This window comes from Onychostruthus taczanowskii, unplaced genomic scaffold (genome assembly GCF_017590055.1).
Source record: "Onychostruthus taczanowskii isolate IOZ18803 unplaced genomic scaffold, ASM1759005v1 scaffold112, whole genome shotgun sequence".
In the NCBI taxonomy this organism is placed as follows: Eukaryota; Metazoa; Chordata; class Aves; order Passeriformes; family Passeridae; genus Onychostruthus; species Onychostruthus taczanowskii.
The window spans coordinates 1,329,895-1,348,394 of record NW_024497852.1 but is presented as its reverse complement, the minus strand read 5'-3'; the positions used below and the strand labels follow the sequence as shown (position 1 = coordinate 1,348,394).

The 18,500-nt window shown below is 53.8% G+C and overlaps 1 protein-coding gene across 10 annotated transcripts in view; it reads left to right on the top strand.

The window, feature by feature from the left end:
* The window catches only part of PTPRS (protein tyrosine phosphatase receptor type S), a 126,535-nt gene extending 113,452 nt beyond the window's left edge, over positions 1–13,083 (top strand). For all 10 annotated transcript variants that reach the window (XM_041425778.1, XM_041425750.1, XM_041425735.1 and 7 more), the window contains 11 exons: positions 36–159; positions 2,739–2,914; positions 3,465–3,584; positions 4,181–4,335; positions 6,270–6,555; positions 6,923–7,101; positions 7,788–7,914; positions 7,993–8,118; positions 9,360–9,514; positions 10,192–10,327; positions 10,838–13,083. In XM_041425778.1, the coding sequence (XP_041281712.1) occupies positions 36–159; positions 2,739–2,914; positions 3,465–3,584; positions 4,181–4,335; positions 6,270–6,555; positions 6,923–7,101; positions 7,788–7,914; positions 7,993–8,118; positions 9,360–9,514; positions 10,192–10,327; positions 10,838–10,906 (1,653 nt within the window). In that variant the 3' untranslated portion in view covers positions 10,907–13,083. The remainder of the gene's footprint in view (positions 1–35; positions 160–2,738; positions 2,915–3,464; positions 3,585–4,180; positions 4,336–6,269; positions 6,556–6,922; positions 7,102–7,787; positions 7,915–7,992; positions 8,119–9,359; positions 9,515–10,191; positions 10,328–10,837) is intronic.
* Positions 13,084–18,500: the final 5,417 nt, after the last annotated feature.

The window sequence follows — 18,500 nt, the reverse complement described above, 5'->3', positions numbered from 1 at the left end:
ACTGACTCTCCCATTTCCCTTCCCAATCCCTCCAGTCCATCGACCCTGGCCAGCAGTTCACCTGGGAGCACTCCAACCTGGAGGTGAACAAGCCCAAGAACCGCTACGCCAACGTGATCGCCTACGACCACTCCCGGGTCATCCTGCTGCCCATCGAAGGTAGGGAGCCCCCCTGCTCCAGGCAGGGCTGGGATGGGTTCCTGCAGGGAGCAGCTGCACACGCTCTGCTCTCATCTCTATTTGTACTCTTCTCTTCACGTCTCCCTGGGAGCTTGGCAAGCAGGAGATACCTCTGTAAACCAGCATTTGTTAAATTCTGGTGACTGACGTATTCCCCTGGAGCTGCAATCCCTCTTATCAAGGGCTGGTTTATCAAGAAACTGCCTTCCCTTTGCTTGGAAATGCCTGTTTGATACATCTCTGACTAACAGGAAGAATTCAGACCACATAGTGCTTTAGAGGGAGCAGAGCAGGACAGCTGGGAGCACAGAGTGGGGCTGCTCAGGGAGGAGGGGGAAGCAAGCCCAGGCCTGACTGTACAAATGTGAGAGGCAGCAGAGATGTGGCCACTGAGTGTACAGGCACAAAGATCACTTGATATGCAGCCCCTGCTGCAGCCCTGGCCCCTGAAAGGCTCGGGCTAAGAAGGGGTTAGTGTGAGCCTGGCGGGTCATAGATTGTTTCCTGAGCTGCTTATGTGAGCGATGGTGCAGTCAGAAAATTTACATTAAATTTCACAACTCGTGGCTCTTGACAGAGCTGCTCCAGTGCCTGCCAGGATAAGAGGGGCTTGAGATGGAGTTGAACAGGGCACCTGCTTGGGCTGCTGCTGCTGAGATAATGCTGGAGTTTCGTGGGCTCGGGACGTGGCTGTGCCGGGTGGATAAAGCGTTCAAGGCCAGTCTTGCGTTGCCAAGAGCTGATCATCAGAGCAGAGAGGATGTGGGATGTCCTGGTAACTGCCTGGTGAATGGAGAGGTTAATTCCAAAGCCTTTGAGACCAGGGAATTGCTAAAATAATCTCCCTGTGCCACGGTAGCTCCAAGGGGAAGGGGGAGAGCTGAGGCAGAAGCAGAGCACGGTGATTTGCCAAAAAACTGCACAAATCTGGATTGCTCTGGTCTGCTATTAGAGGGCTTTAAATGTTTCTCCTTGTGAAGCTGACTGTGTTCTGCCTTGGTTTAATTCCGAGATTAATATTGTATGAGCCAAGGAAAGCAGAGGCTTTAAAAAGTTGCTTTGTCATTCAAGGGAGGGGAGAAGAGCACAAGTGTGGGAGTGAAGGACACTTGGGCTGGTCTTGGATCTGGGGCTGGATGCAGGCAGCAGTTCCAGCTCTGCCCAGGGCTCTGTGAGGGACCAACAGTGCAAGGATGATGGGCCAAGGCTGAATTTTCAAGCATGAGAGAGGTTCTGACGTGTCTTGGCTGCTGTGCTCCTTCCTACCGGGCTCTATTTGATGCTCAGGGCTGGAAGAGGGAAGGAGCTGGAGGAACTCGTTTTGTTGCTTTTTCTTTGTTTTAAATCTGGATTTGTCAAGGATGCAGACTGTCACTGCCTGCTTGGTCAGGAAGAAGCAGTGGCTTTAATTCTGTGGCTTCTCTGAAGCTGGGCCTGTCACACAGTGAAACTTGCAGGAGCTCACAGCCACCATTTCAAATGGCAGAGTGGACCCCAGGGGCTGGAGAGGAGATTAATTCAGCCCTAAACACACCCCTGCCACCTTCTCTCCCTCCTGAAATTTCAGACTGGGAGGGAGCAAGGGTAAGGAACCCTCCAGAAATTTAATCAAAAGCCATTTCCCAGCAGCTGAAGTTGCCTTGAGGACGGGCAGGCTGCTCTGGGCAGCAGCAGCCCCGATTGCTGCAGCCCAATTCCCCACTGCTGCTGCTCCCCAGCCTTGGCTCCCCTGCAGACAGGAGTGAAGGGCTCTGCACCGAGTTAATCATGGGTTTGCAGATCCTGCCAGCCTTGCCAGGCACTCGGGAGCAGCCAAACCAGCCGGAGCGCGGCTGCTCCGTGCCAGGCGCCGGCTCTGGAGCTGAACCTGGGCAGTGCTGCCTGCCAGGGCCGTTTTAACTTCAGAGCAGCTTTCTCCTGCCATGTCCCAATCAACCTCTTCACTCTGGCAGTGCCTCCTGCTCATCCCAAACCCTCAAGCAGGGACCCAGGCGAGCAGCTGGAACTCAATAGCCTGTAACTCATGCGAGTAGGGAAAAAAAACACTCTTAAAAATGACAGCGGGCAATTTACAGCAAGTCAAAGCCTGTAATTTCAAAGCCTTCATTAAATCAAGCCTGGCTTTATTCTTTACTCTGTCCAGCTGTAGCTGGGATTAGGCTATGGACCACACAGTCATTGACCAGGTGCATTTGCTGCCTGGGCTTGGGGCAGGCTGGGACAAGGACTCGGGTTCGTCCTATGGACACTGGTGCAGCAGGAGCCCTGCTCCAGGACTTTGCTCCTGTTAAGCACATGAGTAAAAACACCACGGTTTCAAGGCCTGATATTTGGTCTGTTTAATATCTTTTGCAAGGAGTTACTGTCTCTCTGCAGTGCAGGAGCTTGAGCTGGGAAAGCCTTGCCAGGAGCCTGGGTCATCCTGACCCATCGAGCCACGAAAGCTCTGATGTTTCTGCAGGGAGCTTCTCTCTAACAGCATCCCTGCAATAATCTCCTCGTGCTTCCAGCTGTGTGAAGTCCTGTGCAGATCCCTGATTTTTGCTGATTTGACACAGGAATTGTGGGCAGTGATTACATCAATGCCAACTACATCGATGGGTACCGGAAGCAGAACGCCTACATTGCCACCCAGGGGCCCCTGCCAGAAACCTTTGGGGACTTCTGGAGGATGGTGTGGGAGCAGCGCTCAGCCACCATTGTCATGATGACTAAGCTGGAGGAGAAATCACGGGTAAGATGCATGAGAGGGATGACTGGTTAGTCATAATCCAGGGGGATTGGAGGGGAGAGTCGGGGGAACAGCAAATCCCTTTGATGTGCAGCCAGGGGGGGATTTCTGCCTGCTCTGCCAGCACCCTGAAAGTTCAGTGATTCATTGCTTTAAAAGAAACAAACCATTCACCATGGAAAGCTGCAGCCTCCTTGGCAACTCCAGGAGAAGAGGCTGCTGGATCCCACTGCATGTCTGTCTTGGAGTTAATCATGTGGCAAGTTTCACATTCAGTTCTCTTGTTTAACAAGCCCTAGTACATTCCCTCTAATCTTCAGGATCATTCCAGTCTGTTGTCTGTGGGATTGATGGAGCATCAAAGTCTGTGCTTAGGCAGTAGGAGCTTTTTCTGATGGGTTTGTCCCCGTCCTGGTGCTCTGCAAAGACACTTCTTGCACCTCCCCTTGCCTTTGCACCGACCCAGCTTCCCATGTAACAGGGCAGTTTGGGAATGAGCATCCCCCCAGTGAAGGGCTTGTCCCAGCACTGAGCCATCCCTCCTGCCTTGCAGATAAAGTGTGACCAGTACTGGCCAGGCCGAGGCACGGACACCTACGGAATGATCCAGGTGACCTTGCTGGACACCATTGAACTGGCCACCTTCTGCGTCCGGACCTTCTCCCTGCACAAGGTGAGCTGGCTGCTGCTCCTGTTCTCCCTGCAGCTGGGCTGGAACACGCCTGGTGAACTGCAGGAATACTCAAGGATTTCTCTTAAGGGAAAAACTCAGAACAGTGGATGGGAAGGGGTCCCATAACCTGAGTTATTTACACCTGCTCCAGTTACAAAGGGGTCTCAGGCTGCAACATTCCAAAAGATCAGTAAATCTCTGATGCGACCACTTTGGCTCATGGCAGCTCCAAACCTTCATTCCCACCCCCAAGAGCTCTGGATTTCCCTCCTAACAGTCCCTCTGCATGGCAGGGGTGGCACTGGATGAGCTTTAATGTCCCCTTCACCACAAACCACCCTGTGACTCGACTTTATTAAAATTAAAATAACAGTAAGCATTACAGGCATTATCCCCTTCACCACAAACCACCCTGTGACTCAACTTCAATGAAATTAAAATAACAATAAGCATTACAGGCATTACTAATAAGCAGGGTCCTTCTGAAGCACCTCCTGCCCTCTCCTGTATGCAGAGGGGAACAAGCACAGGGCTGGGCACAGAGCAGAGGCAGGTTTGGGGGGCTGCTGTCCCTGAGCCCCGTTCCTGTGCTGCAGAACGGCTCCAGCGAGAAGCGCGAGGTGCGGCAGTTCCAGTTCACGGCGTGGCCCGACCACGGCGTGCCCGAGTACCCCACGCCCTTCCTGGCCTTCCTGAGACGGGTCAAAACCTGCAACCCCCCGGACGCTGGGCCCATCGTGGTGCACTGCAGGTACTGCTCCCCTTCCCCTGCGAGGGAGGCTCTTCAGGAGGGTGTGGGCTTGCCTGGGGACAGCTCTTGGCCAGGGGGGCATTCCCAGGCAGCAGCTGAGAAGGGAACCTGGGGATTCCCTTGACCACAGCATTTCCTGGGATGATGAGAGGTGCCATTTGGGCCAAATCACTTGGATTGAGTGCTCCAGGCCAGGCTGGACAGGCTTGCAGTAACCTGCTCTGGTGGAAGGTGTCCCTGGCCATGGCAGGGGTGGGGCTGGATGAGCTTTAGGGTCCCTCTGGAACCAAACCTTTCTGGGATTTGATGATCTCGTTAAGCAGTGGGAAGTGCCTGGTGCTGTACCAGTGTCTGGTTCTGTGTGGTGGGGCTGTCTCTGGTCACAGTGAGAAAGGAGGAGGATCAGGTGCAACCTCAGAGGGTGTTGGAGGTGTTTGGGAGGCAGAGCTGCCTCAGCTGCCCAAGGCAGAGCTGACAGTGATTGACAGAGGGTTTCTGAGTGCTGCAGCCTTCCTGATAATGCCAGGCTGAAGGCAGGTAACATTCCCTAATTCAATTTACAACCCAGTGAGGAATGCTTGAAGCCTCAATGCAGATAAATCCCTGTGTTCCTCAGGAGGGTGTGGAGGAGCCTGCGGGTTCCTGGGCACCGGGGGAAGATCTCAATTGTACAGGCTGCTGGGGAAGCTAATCCTGCCTCTGCTGGAGGATGCCATTTAAACAGTCTTCGTGAGTGGGCAACTTATCACTACCCTTGCAGATGGCAATTATTGTGCACCTCAGAAAATGAATAAAGAGCTGTCAGCTCACAACCAGCTCCCAGATCAGCTGCTAAATTCTTGCCAAAGCTCCAGTCACCTGCTTGGTTCAGGTGTTAGGCAGCCTAATTAACAGAGATCAAGGGGGCTCCAGGAAAAAAGGGACATCACTGGAACGGTAAAAGGAAACCCTTTATTAGCAGTGGCACAAGAGAGCACAGAGCCCTGCTGAGGCACAAATGCCATTACACACAGGTCTGATGTTACCTGATGCACAAAAACATTGAGGGAGAGAGGTGACGCATGTTACAACATCAGTGGCTTTTCAGCTGCAGAGATCTGAGAGATTACACAGGCTTTTTCAGATCCTACCAGCCCCTTGCTGGAGCCTCGGGCTGCCACAGCTGGGCCTGGCCCGGGGTGTCACAGTGGAGGGGACAGGACAGAGTGGAAAGGGACAGGACAGAGTGCAGGGGGACAGGACAGGGTGGAGGGGGACAGGACAGAGTGCAGGGGGACAGAGCATTGTGGAGGGGGGACAGGAGAGAGTGATGTGGAGGGGACAGGACGGAGCAGTGTGCACAAGAGAGCACAGAGCCCTGCTGAGGCACAAATGCCATTACACACAGGTCTGATGTTACCTGATGCACAAAAACATTGAGGGAGAGAGCCAACATCAGTGGCTTTTCAGCTGCAGAGATCTGAGAGATTACACAGGCTTTTTCAGATGCTACCAGCCCCTTGCTGGAGCCTTGGGCTGCCAAGCTGGGCCTGGCCCGGGGTGTCACAGTGGAGGGGACAGGACAGAGTGGAGGGGGACAGAGCAGTGTGGAGGGGGGACAGAGCAGTGTGGAGGAGGGACAGGACAGAGTGGAGGGGGACAGAGCAGTGTGGGGGGGGGACAGGACAGAGTGGAGGGGGACAGAGCAGTGTGGATGGGACACAGAGCAGTGTGGAGGGGGGACACAGGACAGAGTGGACGGGACACAGACAGTGTGGAGGGGGACAGGACAGAGTGATGTGGAGGGGACAGGACGGAGCAGTGTGCAGGGGGGACACAGGACAGGGTGGAGGGGGACAGAGCAGTGTGGACGGGACACAGAGCAGTGTGGAGGGGCAGTAGGCACGTGCCCAGTGCAAGGACAAGCCATCAGCTCCCTGTCCCCTGGTCCCCAGCGCGGGCGTGGGGCGCACCGGCTGCTTCATCGTGATCGACGCCATGCTGGAGAGGATCAAGCACGAGAAGACCGTGGACATCTACGGGCACGTCACCCTCATGAGGTCCCAGCGCAACTACATGGTGCAGACAGAGGACCAGTACAGCTTCATCCACGATGCCTTGCTCGAGGCCGTGGCCTGCGGCAACACCGAGGTCCCGGCTCGGAACCTCTACAGCTACATCCAGAAGCTGGCCCAGATTGAGGCCAGGGAGCACGTCACGGGCATGGAGCTGGAGTTCAAGGTGAGGCTGGGCCTGCCCGGGGCTTGCTGGTCACAGGGAGCCTTCATCAGGCTGGTGGGACCTTGCTGCTTCCATGGGGGGGGTCCTTACATTGCTGAGTTACGCAGTTCCCAGGGAAGACCTGCCTGGCACCACAGGCTGCTTCCCTGCTCATTCCAGATCCAGAATGAATTTGTTCCCTCTTAAATTGGAGGGGGTTTTAACTTTTTTACTAGTAGTACTATTTTCTGAAAGTTTTGCTTAGGGAGAGGCCTCAGTGTCTGTGCCCCACCCCAAAAACAAACCCCGGGGAGGGCACCCCGAGGGGTGGAGCGGGTGAAGGGGCTGCCACAGGGCCAGCCTCCAGCTGAGGTGTCCCTGCCCGCAGCGCCTCGCCAACTCCAAGGCCCACACCTCGCGCTTCATCAGCGCCAACCTGCCCTGCAACAAGTTCAAGAACCGCCTGGTGAACATCATGCCCTACGAGACCACGCGGGTGTGCCTGCAGCCCATCCGCGGCGTCGAGGGCTCCGACTACATCAACGCCAGCTTCATCGACGGCTACAGGTACGGGGCAGCTGTGGCAGCCCTGCTCTGCCCCAGCCCCGGGCTGCCTCTGCCGGCCAGCACTGCACGCAGCCGCCACCGTAAATCCCACCCCGCTCCCAGATCCAGCCTGTTGAGAAGATTTGCCCCTGTGGTGGTCTTAAATTACCTCTGTGATGGTTAAATTATGAAATGATTGAATTATTATTCAATGATCTTCTAAAGCAGTGCAGCCCTTCCTCAGCTGCAGGTCCTGAACACAGAGGGTCAGCCCAGGGTGGATTTGGCTGTTGGGAAATTTCTAAATATGGATTGGCCTTTTTTTACCTTTGTGATTTGGGGGCACTGCAATCCCCAAAGCTTTCCCCAGGAAGCTCCAGCCCTGGGAGCTGCAGCCCTCCATGGGTGGGTTTGGAGGGAACAAAGCAGCTCCATGTGCAGGTTTTCCTCCTGTGCAGGACCATGGCTGTGGCACTGGGATTAGGGCAGCTCCATGCCTGGAGGTTGGATTTACCCCTTGGAAGTGATATTTAAGGAGAGCTTCACCACTGGCTCTTTTTTTTTGACCACTGTCACCAAAGACATCCCAACCCCTTCAGACCCTGTGCAGTTCTAGTCCCTCCCCAGCATCTCCATGTGCTCTCCCACTCTCCAGCCTTTCCCAAAGCTGCTGCCCCCCTGACCCCTCCTTGCTTTGGGCTCCCCAGGCAGCAGAGAGCCTACATAGCCACGCAGGGGCCGCTGGCAGAGACCACCGAGGATTTCTGGAGGATGCTCTGGGAAAACAACTCCACCATCGTGGTGATGCTGACGAAGCTTCGCGAGATGGGGCGGGTGAGCGGGGCCGAGGGCGGCTGGGAGGGGAGGCTGCGGGGCGGGGACGGCGGCTAACGGGACCTGTTTGTTCGGCAGGAAAAGTGCCATCAGTACTGGCCCGCGGAGCGCTCGGCGCGGTACCAGTACTTCGTCGTGGACCCCATGGCCGAGTACAACATGCCCCAGTACATCCTGAGGGAGTTCAAGGTCACGGATGCCAGGGTAGGTGCTGGCACGGGCTGGGACGGGCACTTCAGACTGGGAGGAAAGGGGCTGGCAGAGGACACAGCGTTGGGTGGGCTTGGCTGAGGTGTCCACGCTTTTTCTCTGGATTATCAGTGGAGGAGAGCTCGTGGGATGTCCTGCTAGGAAGGGACCCACAAGGATCATCAGCCCCTGCACAGAACAAGGTGGGGGTCAGGCTCTGCTCACAGGACAAGACAAAACAGCCTCAAGTTGTGCCAGGGGAGGTTCAGGTTGGACATCAGGAATTCTTTCATGGAAAGTCTGGAGGTTCAGGTTGGACATCAGCAGGAATTCCTTCATGGAAAGTCTGGTCAGGTAGTGGAAGGGGCTGCCCAGGGAGGCTTGGAGTCCATGTGCCCAAGAGCTCACTTGTGATGAGGAACAGAACACACGCACACAGATCGTACTGGAATATTTGTTCTTATAAATTGAAAGTAGTTTCAAACCTCTCTCACTGCCTTGAGTTGCGTTGTTAGAGAGGTGCCTGGCTTTGGGGTTTAGCTGCAGCTTATTTGAGGTGAAAGCAGAATGTATTTTCCCACAAAAGCTGATAAAGATCTTGCAAAGGTTTCTCTGCACCCTTCAGAAAATGAGCACTTCTGTGGCTTGGAGAGGAGCCACTGTCAGTCATGTTCAAAGGGACAAATTCACTCCAATAATCTTCGATTCAATGTCAGGTTTCTCATCTAAAGGAACATTTCAATACCTTCTCAAATTTCTGTAGCAAACATAACCCTCCCTCTCACAGCACAGCTTGTGAGGTTGCCAAAGTATTCCAGAACCTGATAATTCAATTTGCAAGGTTGAGGAGGAGGATGCCTCATCAGTCCTCATAGAAGAAGATTTATCTTCCTGTCAGCTGTAATTCTGACACTGTGGCAATTCTTTGTGAAGATTGATTAGAGGGGCCAGCACCTCACCTTGAACGTTCCTTTGCTGAAGACTCCATCTGTGCTGTCTGCAGTGGTCAGAGCTTTCAGCACCTGCCAGGATATGGATCTGTGCTGACAGCCTGACTCCAGGAACGTCAGCCGCAGCACAAGCAGCTTCATCATGGTGGGGCTGGGTAATAAATACGTGTGCACTCGACTACAACACTGAGCTGCCTCAACTTTTCGTGCCCTTTAACAAACTAGCAGCAAAAGCAGGGGAGTTCTTTGCCTTTCCTGTGCGTTGTCACAAACACAGGTGCTGAGCTGTTCCTTTTTGTCCCCCAGGATGGTCAGTCACGAACTGTTCGCCAGTTCCAGTTCACTGACTGGCCAGAGCAAGGTGTGCCAAAATCAGGAGAAGGTTTCATCGACTTCATTGGGCAGGTGCACAAGACCAAGGAGCAGTTTGGCCAGGATGGCCCCATCTCTGTCCACTGCAGGTAGGCACAAGGACACACCCATCCAGGTGGGATGGGGGAAGCAGAAGGAACAGAAATCCAGATATGCCCCCTTCCCACCCCATCCTTGCAGGGAGATTTCTCGGGGGTGTTGGTTCCAAACACTTCCCTCTGCCAGCCAAACTCATCTCCCTTCAGCCCTGCCCACAAGGCTTTTGACCCTTTTAGAGAGATGAAAGATCTCTGAAGGAGATGGGAGCCTCAGTGTGATGTACAGCGTATCTATAATATCTGACCTGCAGAATTAGAAGTATTTTTTACCAGTCTCAGCCCAATTTACACCTCCAGCACTGCTGGGCTGTTTGCTGCTAGCAAGAATTGTACCTCCTTACCTACAGGCAGGGCAAGATGATCCATTCTTACTAAAATTATTCATTTTCAAAAGCCCAATATTACATATTATGAATAATTTTCACACTGAACACTGTTTACCACAACCCAAATCTTTTAACTTCTTAAATTTCCCTTTCTCAAACATTTTTTGGGTCACGCTCTGGCACTTGGGTTATTCCTGGGTATCTCTCCTGGAGGACTGACCCAGGCTCTCCACTTCCCACGTGCTCACAGGGCTCAGCTCAGCCCCACCCCGAGCAGCATTTACAGGAACATTTGGAGGTTGTAGCACACAATTCCCTGATCATTTGCTCCCCTTCCTGCAGCGCTGGCGTGGGCAGGACCGGAGTGTTCATCACCCTGAGCATCGTCCTGGAGCGGATGCGCTACGAGGGGGTTGTAGATATTTTCCAGACAGTGAAGATGCTGCGAACACAACGACCTGCAATGGTGCAAACAGAGGTGAGGGGCCCTGTCCCAGGAACCATAAAATGGCTTGGGTTGGGTTGGGTTGGGTTGTGAGGGACCTCCAGCCCCTCTTGTTTCACTCCCTTCACTGCTCCAAGCCCTGTCCAGCCTGGCCTTTCTGGCCTTTGCCAAACCCTGGCCTTTGCCAAACCCTCACCTGAGGTCACTCAGCAAGCCCAGGCTGCACTGCTGACTTCACCTAAGAAATGCAAAATTAATTTAAAAAAATATTCCTATTGTTAGAAAGTCCCTTAAAGATTCCATCCCAGTCTGGAGCTTTGATTCTTACCCAAGAACAGGAATCTGGCTGTGGGGCTGACAGGAGAGGGGGATGTTCAGTACTGGGAGGCACAGGCAGAAAGGGGAGAGCTGGAACTTCCCCTCCCAGGAGTTCTTTGAGAATCACAGAGGCTCCTGCTCAGCTTTGTGCTGTCTGCAGAGCAGGACAGGGATCCTGAGGAGCCCGCTCCCACCTCTGAGGCTGCTTCTCTTTGCTGTTGGCAGGATGAATACCAGTTCTGTTACCAGGCAGCTCTGGAGTATCTGGGAAGTTTTGATCACTATGCAACATAAAAAGCCATCGTTGTGCAGACTCTACCAACCACTTCAGTCCTGGAAGGCCTCTTCTGACCCAGGAGGAGCGCTTGAACTTACAAAACTGACTCAGAAGAAGAACCTTTTCATCTGGACAGTGCATCGGGAGCAGGGGGAGCATTGGCAGGAACAGCCCTGGGGATCTCCAGTCGTGACCTGGCCCTCGCAGGGCAGCTCGGGAGGGCTGCTCAGACCTGCTCTGGAACCCCAGGAGGTGTTCACTGGGGAGGCTGGATGGACACAGGGAAACTGATCCAAAAGCTACAACACACCTTGGGAACCGTTTCTGCTGGAGAAGGGAAGGAGAAACCGACTTTGGTTACATCATTAGAGTTCAGTTTATTTACTAATGTAGTTGGCAGTCTTTAAAGGAAGTCACTTGCAGAATTGAAGGTGTTCTGTGAAAGAAAAGGAGCTGAATCTCAACACCTAGGCAAACTTAGGGTCAGGAGTTCTTCTAGCTGGAGTCTTAATAACCTCAGTGTCAGCATTGGGATGATCTGGGCTTGCAGGCACCTTGCAGACAGCGTTCACGGGATGCCCCTGCCACGCCAGAGGTTTTATAGCTCACATTTTGAATACTTGGAACATTCCTCATTTCTTCTAATTCCAAAATTTATTTTTTAGGATATTTAAAAGGATAGAGCGAGAGTTACAACCCCCAGAGCTGGCTGTGGGGGGCAGCCCCTCCCCTTGCTTGGGCTGGGGTCTCTGGCTGCTGGGTCTGGGCCCCCTCCCAGCACATCAGGCTGTCCTTGGAGCAGGGGGGGAAGAAAGGCAGCCCCTTCCCCAGGCTCTGTGCACTCCACAGCCCGCTGCTGCCCTGGGCAGCCGTGTCCCCCTGCTCCTGCCAGCAGCATCTCCCTGCCAGGAGCCCCAGCAACACCTGCAGAAACTGATTTCCAAACCCAGCTGGTTCCTGGTGCCAGCCCCTGGCCTCTGAACTCAGCAGCTCTCGGAGCTCTCTCAGGACTGGCCCAGCACCACGGCACTCCTTGCACATCTCCCACTGTCCCCAACATGCCCCAGCTGTAAAAGAACTGGGAAAGATCCAGGAAGGTGCATCCAATGGCAGATACTGTGAGTGGCTTTCTTTAAAGTATTGATGTAACTGTAACAAGTGACATTACCTTTTTTTTAAATAGTGTATTTTTTCCTTTTTTTTTTTTTAAAGACAAAGAATATCAGTCAATGAATTTAAAAGAAAAATTTGCTTATTTGTTCATATTATGTTCAAAGACAGTCTATTTTTTCACTGTAGAAATGTTACGTGTAATGGCTGTGATATATAAAAATGCAGTGCAAATTGCTACTTCTACATATTGCTTTTCTACCATTTAAAAGGTTTAACTTGCTCATGTAAGAACAAAATGTCCTTTCTGGATTTTTTTTTTTTTTTTTTTTTTTTTTTTTTGTAATAAGTATTTTTTTTTTTTTTGGGTTCTCTTGTTTTAAGTCACAGACATACCCCACGTCCCTAGAAGGGGGGAGCAGCAGGTGGAGGGGTGGTGGCAGTGCCAATTCCCTCCCCTTCAGCTGTGGCCATGCAGGGCCAGGGCTCAACTGGGAGCTGCAGCAGCACCCGTGGCTTCTGCTGACTGCAGACAGAGATGGGATTTTGCAGCCTTGACACCCAGCAGGTGTTTTCCCATCCCAGGTGTGTTGCAGGTGGCAGCCTGGCCTGTCTCTGTGCTGCCTGTGGCTCCAGTGCCCAGGAGTTTTCCTGCAGCTGTGCACAGAGCACAGGACGTCTGAGAAAAGCCACCCTGCCCCAAACTCTGCTCACCTCTGCCCTCTCCTTTTTTTTTTAATTTTCTAGAAGGGGTAATCATGGCCATCAAGTGCTGCCCAGAACCCCCCTCACAACACATTTCCTGTCTTTAACTGAAAAAAAAAAAAAGAAAAAAAAAAAAAAAGAACCGACTGAAAGGCTTCTTCGAGGTTTTACTTATTTGTGTGAAAGTTGCCCAAATTTCTAAGTATGTTGCAGCAAAATCTTACTGGACAAGTTGGGGGGAGGGGGGAGGTTTTTTTCTTTGTATGAGAGCAAAGTGCTGTTGCTTTCACACTGTTATTTCAAACTGAAACAGTAAGTGGTTTTCATACCACGGTGTATGTAGATATATTGACTTTGTATTAAAGGAAGATTGTCTGAACGTGCTGCAGCCCTGTGTGTGTGAGGGGCAGGGCCCCCCAAATAAATCCCCCCAAACAGATCCCCCCAGATCCCCCCTGCTTGGGCCCAGGGCCAGCGCTGTCCCTCTGTCTGTGCAAGGAGGAGGCTGCTCACCTGGGAGCTGTGGGCCAAAGTGCTGAGAGAGCCAGCTGGGCAGGGCCAGCACCCTCCAGGAGCCTGGCCCTGTGTCCCTGTGTCCCTGTGTCCCTGTGTCCCTGTGTCCCGGGGTGGCACAGGGGTGGCACGGGGGTGGCACAGGGCTCAGAGCCCTGTCCCTGCTCCAGGGAGCCCAGAGGGGGGAGGAGCAGGGACACGGCCCCGGTGCCACCCTGGTGCCACCCTGGTGTCACCCTGGTGCCACCTGCAGAGCCACAGCCCAGGTGTCACCCTGGTGTCACCTGCAGGGCCACGGGCGATGCCAGAAGCAGAAAGCTGAGCCTGGGAGAGGCTGTGGCTGCCCCTGGATCCCTGGCAGTGCCCAGGGACAGTCAGAGCAGCCTGGGACAGTGGGAGGTGTCCCTGCCGTGGCAGGGGTGGCACTGGTGGAAGAGTTGCTCTGGGATCTGGGATCCTTCCCTCCCTTCCACAGCTCCCCCTCTCCTTCCTGCACTGACACCACCAGCAGCAGCTTGACTGCAGCTTAAAGAAAGGAACAAAAAATTAATTAGCAAGTTTACAGAGAGCCACGATGAGCATCAGGTGAGCTGAGATCGCAGGGAATGGCACCACCTCCAAAACGCTGTTACTCCCTGTGAGAGAGGGAGGGGAGGGAGCCGAGCACACATCAAACAGAACAACCCAAGGCACGGCAAGAGAGAGACAGGAACAAAACCCAGAAATCTCCTGGTTTATAACCAGGCTCGTGTGCGTGTGTCCCTCCAGGCAGTCTGGGAATAGGAACGACTTTGGACTTCATAATCTGCTCCCAAAGGAAATTTGTAACACAAAAGCTCCACAGCTCAGCCCCGGCCCGGGACAGGCACCTCACAGCAGGGAGGGCATTTCTGATGCTCACTTTGTGTTATCATTGAAGAGTAGAAAGGAAAAACTGATTCTTCTCTGAGCTCTGCTTCTCAGCCTTCCCTGCTCCCTGCACTGCCAGCACTGCCATTCCTCCCTGTGACAATCATCATCCCCAGCACTGCTCTCCAGGCTCTCATTCTGCTTCCATCCCTTTCTGAGCTGGCATCACCATCCCCCCGGCTGAAATGCAAACCCCTCGCAGAACTGAAATAAATTCCACACGGAGCACAGGAAGGTGAGCGGCAAGGAGAATTGGAACAGCAGCTGGGAGCTGAGTAAATCTTTCAAAAAATCCCAACCAGCTCCACAGGAAGCCAGTTAGGGAAGCAAATACACGATGAAAGCTTTTCACAGAATCACGGAATATTGTGAATTGGAGGGGACTCACAGGGACCATCAGTGTCCCTGCACAGACCCCAAAATCCCACCCTGGGCATCCCTGAGAGCACTGTCCCTGTTCTGGAGCTGAGGTGGGACCATCCCTGGGGAGCCCGGGCAGTGCCCAGCACAGGGAGCAGCCCCAGGAGAAGCTGCTGGAATTGCAGTTTTTGAATGCGGCAGCCTGAGGTAGGGATCGATACATGGTAAAACAAATGATAAAATAAATGATAACACAGATGATTCCAGGGCACCCTGTGCCCATCCCAGGTGCAAAGGGCAGATGAAAGAGGAATTCTTGCTCTGAGCTCAGCTTCTCTGGGTTTGCTTAGCCAGGCAGCCCCAGCCTGAAACCTGGCACGGGGCTGACTTTGGTTTTAATTAAACTTCAAGTGATGGCCCATTAATGGGAGGGAGGGAGGGAGGGCTCTTGTTCCTTATTGATCCCTGGGATTTTCCCGTTTCTCACATGAGCTCCAAACGACGGCTTTGACAGGGAGATTATTAGAGGAGTGAGCAGGGGGAAGGAGTAAATGGCTGCAGGGAATTGTCTCAGAGCCGGGGTCCCGGGGGCTGCAGACCCACAGGGCCCAGTCCCTCAGAGGAGCAGGGGGGCACGGACAGGCCCCACCGGGGCCTCGGGGCCGCTTTTGTGGGGAAGGGACACGGAGCAGGGCCGCACCCAGCTCGGCTTCTCCAGCAGATCCAGGCTGGAGCACTGCTGGCAGCCCCGGCCAGCGCTGCTGCCGCCCTGGGGCTGCTCCTCGCGGTCTGACCGAGGCCTGTGCCGGCCCCGGGCCCGCCCGAGCCCCGAGCCCGAGCCCCGAGCCCCGAGCCCCGAGCCCTGAGCCCCAGCCCCGGGCCCGGGCCCGGCCGGAGCGGCCGCTGAGCTCGGGCCAGCAAAGCCCTTCCCGGCCCGGAGCAGCCTGTCCTGGTCCCGGTCCCGGTCCCGGCCTCACTGGGCACGGCCGCTTTGGGAGCTGCAAACCCAATCTGCAGCAGCCTGGGTGCCAAACCCCGGGGTTGGTTTGCGAAAGCTCCGGGCTCCTGCTCAGCCCGAAAGCGAGCCCCCAGTCCCTGCAGCAGAACAGAGGCTTTAACGTGGCTGTAATTTACATTCCGGAGGAAAAGGAAAACCTTTCCTGCGTTTACAGAATTACCCAAGTGGCAAAGCAGCTCCCAGGCCAGGAGAAGTTCCTCACGTTGCAATATGCTTTAATTATACCAAGAGCAGCAGTAACAGACCGAGAAATCCATTCCTTCTCCTAAATAAGACGGTTGCAAATTCCAAGTCGGCAAGTGAACAGATGTAGAACTGAAATGGAAAAAGTAAACACCCTCAGAGGTGCTGAGAAAATTGTCCTACTATTGCTTCATGCTCCGGGGAGGGGGCACAGGGAGCTGCTCCCAGATTTCCCGGGGGGAAAGCCAAGCTCAGCCCCTGCAGCAGCAGCAGCAGCACAGGCCTGGGGAGCCAGCAGGGACAGGGAGGTGACAATTCCTGCCTGGCAGGGCGGGCAGGCCTGGCACAGGGTGCCCAGAGCAGCTGGGGCTGTCCCTGATCCCTGGCAGTGCCAAGGCCGGGCTGGGCAGGGCTGGGAGAGCCTGGGACAGGGGAAGGTGTCCCTGACATGGCCCTGGCCCTGTCCCAAACCCTGTCCCTGTCCCTGTCCCAAACCCTGGCCCTGTCCCAAACCCTGTCCCTGTCCCTGTCCCATCCCTGGCCCTGGCCCTGGCCCTGTCCCATCCCTGTCCTGTCCCTGTCCTGTCCTGTCCCTGTCCTGTCCCATCCCTGTCCTGTCCCATCCCTGTCCCGTCCCGTCCCTGTCCCTGTCCTGTCCCAGGGGTGCCCTGGGGCTGCAGCAGAGCAGCAGTGACCCTGCTGTGTGATAGATGATGTGATTGATAGATAATGAGATAGATAGATAGATTGATAGATTGATTGATAGATAATGTGTGATAGATAATGTGTGATTGATTGATTGATTGATATGTGTGATTGATCGATTGATTGATGGATTGATAGATAATGTGTGATAACCACGCTCTCCCCAAGTGTTTGCTGCATCCCCCCAGCCCAGCTCTACCCCCCTGGTTTCCCTTCGTTCCCCACCCCTGGCACCAAGCGGGTCCCAGTCCCTTCATGTCCCCAGGCAGCCCAGCCCAGCCCGGCCCAGCCCAGCCCAGCCCAGCAGAGCCCGGCCCAGCCCAGCCTGGCCCAGCCCAGCCCTGCCCAGCCCAGCCCAGCTCGGCCCAGCCCGGCCCAGCCCAGCCCGGCCCAGCCCAGCCCAGCCCAGCCCACAGCCCAGCAGAGCCCAGCCCAGCCCAGCCCGGCCCAGCCCGGCCCAGCCCAGCCCGGCCCAGCCCAGCCCGGCCCAGCCCAGCTCAGCCCAGCCCAGCCCAGCCCAGCCCAGCAGAGCTCAGCCCAGCTCAGCCCAGCCCAGCCCAGCCCAGCCCAGCCCAGCAGAGCCCAGCCCAGCTCGGCCCAGCCCAGCCCGGCCCAGCCCAGCCCAGCAAAGCCCGGCCCGGCCCAGCAGGGAGGGAGCACTGGGGCTCAGGGCTCCGCGTGCCAGGGCAGGCTGCAGATGGCAGCCCCAGATTAAGGGGTGACACGAGGCCTTCATCCCGGGCTTACTGAGGATAACAAACCCCTGGGGGGGAAAATGTGTACAAATGATTTAAAAAACCCAAAAAAATCTCTTCTTTTTAAACACGCGACGTCCTGAGCCGTGTAAGCGTTCTTCAGGAAATTGTGAGTCAGGTTCCTTCTCCACCTCGGCCTGGGAGAGCCAAGCATTTGTATTTGTATTTTTATATTCATACATAGGTGTATTTTTATTTAGTATTTGTTCTATATTTGTATTTTTACATTCACACACCTATCCATACCTAGATGCATTTTTATATTTACCATTTTTTGTATATTTGTATTTTTACATTCACACACCTATCTATACATAGATGTATTTTTATATTTAGTATATTTAGTATATTTGTATTTTTACATTCACACACCTATCCATACCTAGACGTATTTTTATATTTTTTAGGACAGCAAAACCCTGCTCAAGGCTCAGACTGGACGAGGCTCCAAAGTATCCTGGTCTGGGGGTGCCCCTGGTGCAGCAGGGAATAACAGCAGGGGAAAAGAAAAGGGGATAACAAAAGGGAATAACAAAAGGGAATAAAAAGGGAATAAAAAGGGAATAACAGCAAGCAGAGGAGCCCAGAGGTGCCCCAGCCCCAGCCCAGCACACGAATCCCTGGATTGGGACTGGGCTGGGCTGGAGGAGACCCCAAGACCCCCCAGGACCCCCCAGGACCCCCCAGGACCCCCCAGCCCCCAGGGGGGTCCCAGGTCCTGTGTCTGACCCAGGCACAAACCCACGGGCCCAGCTCACAGAGGGGAAGCTTCCCACAGCAGCTGGAAACACAACCTGACCTTTTTAAGCAGGAAGAAATGTTTTCAGAATTCCTGGGCCTCAAATGCCTCACGCCCCCTCTCCCACCTCCCTCTCCTCACAGCTTGCAGGAGGGGTTTTATTTTAGGGTATCCCCTTTTAGCTACAAATATTTAATTTTTTTTATGTTGAAAACCTAAAGATAAATCAAACCAAATTGCTATTCCTTCAGGAAAAGCAGATTCAAATTGCTGCACAATTTTTTTTTTTTATCCAAATAATGTTTAAATTTTAAAAAAGGGGGGAGAAAAAACTAATTACATCTTTGTGTGGAAGATCATAAATCACATAATTACAATGGGAACCTCTGCATCTTTCCAACACACCAAAAGCAGACTACACAAGTTCTTATCTCATTGCTGTTTAATTAAGAATTATGTTTGAGCATCTTCTTTTTAATTATCACGGAGCCCAGATGACTTCTAATCTCCTTTTCACCCAAAATGAGAGAAGGTGAAGTCCAAAACGGGCCCTAATGAATTTACAATTTGCTCTTTGGGGAACGTTGATAACATTTACTGCACACAGAAGATGA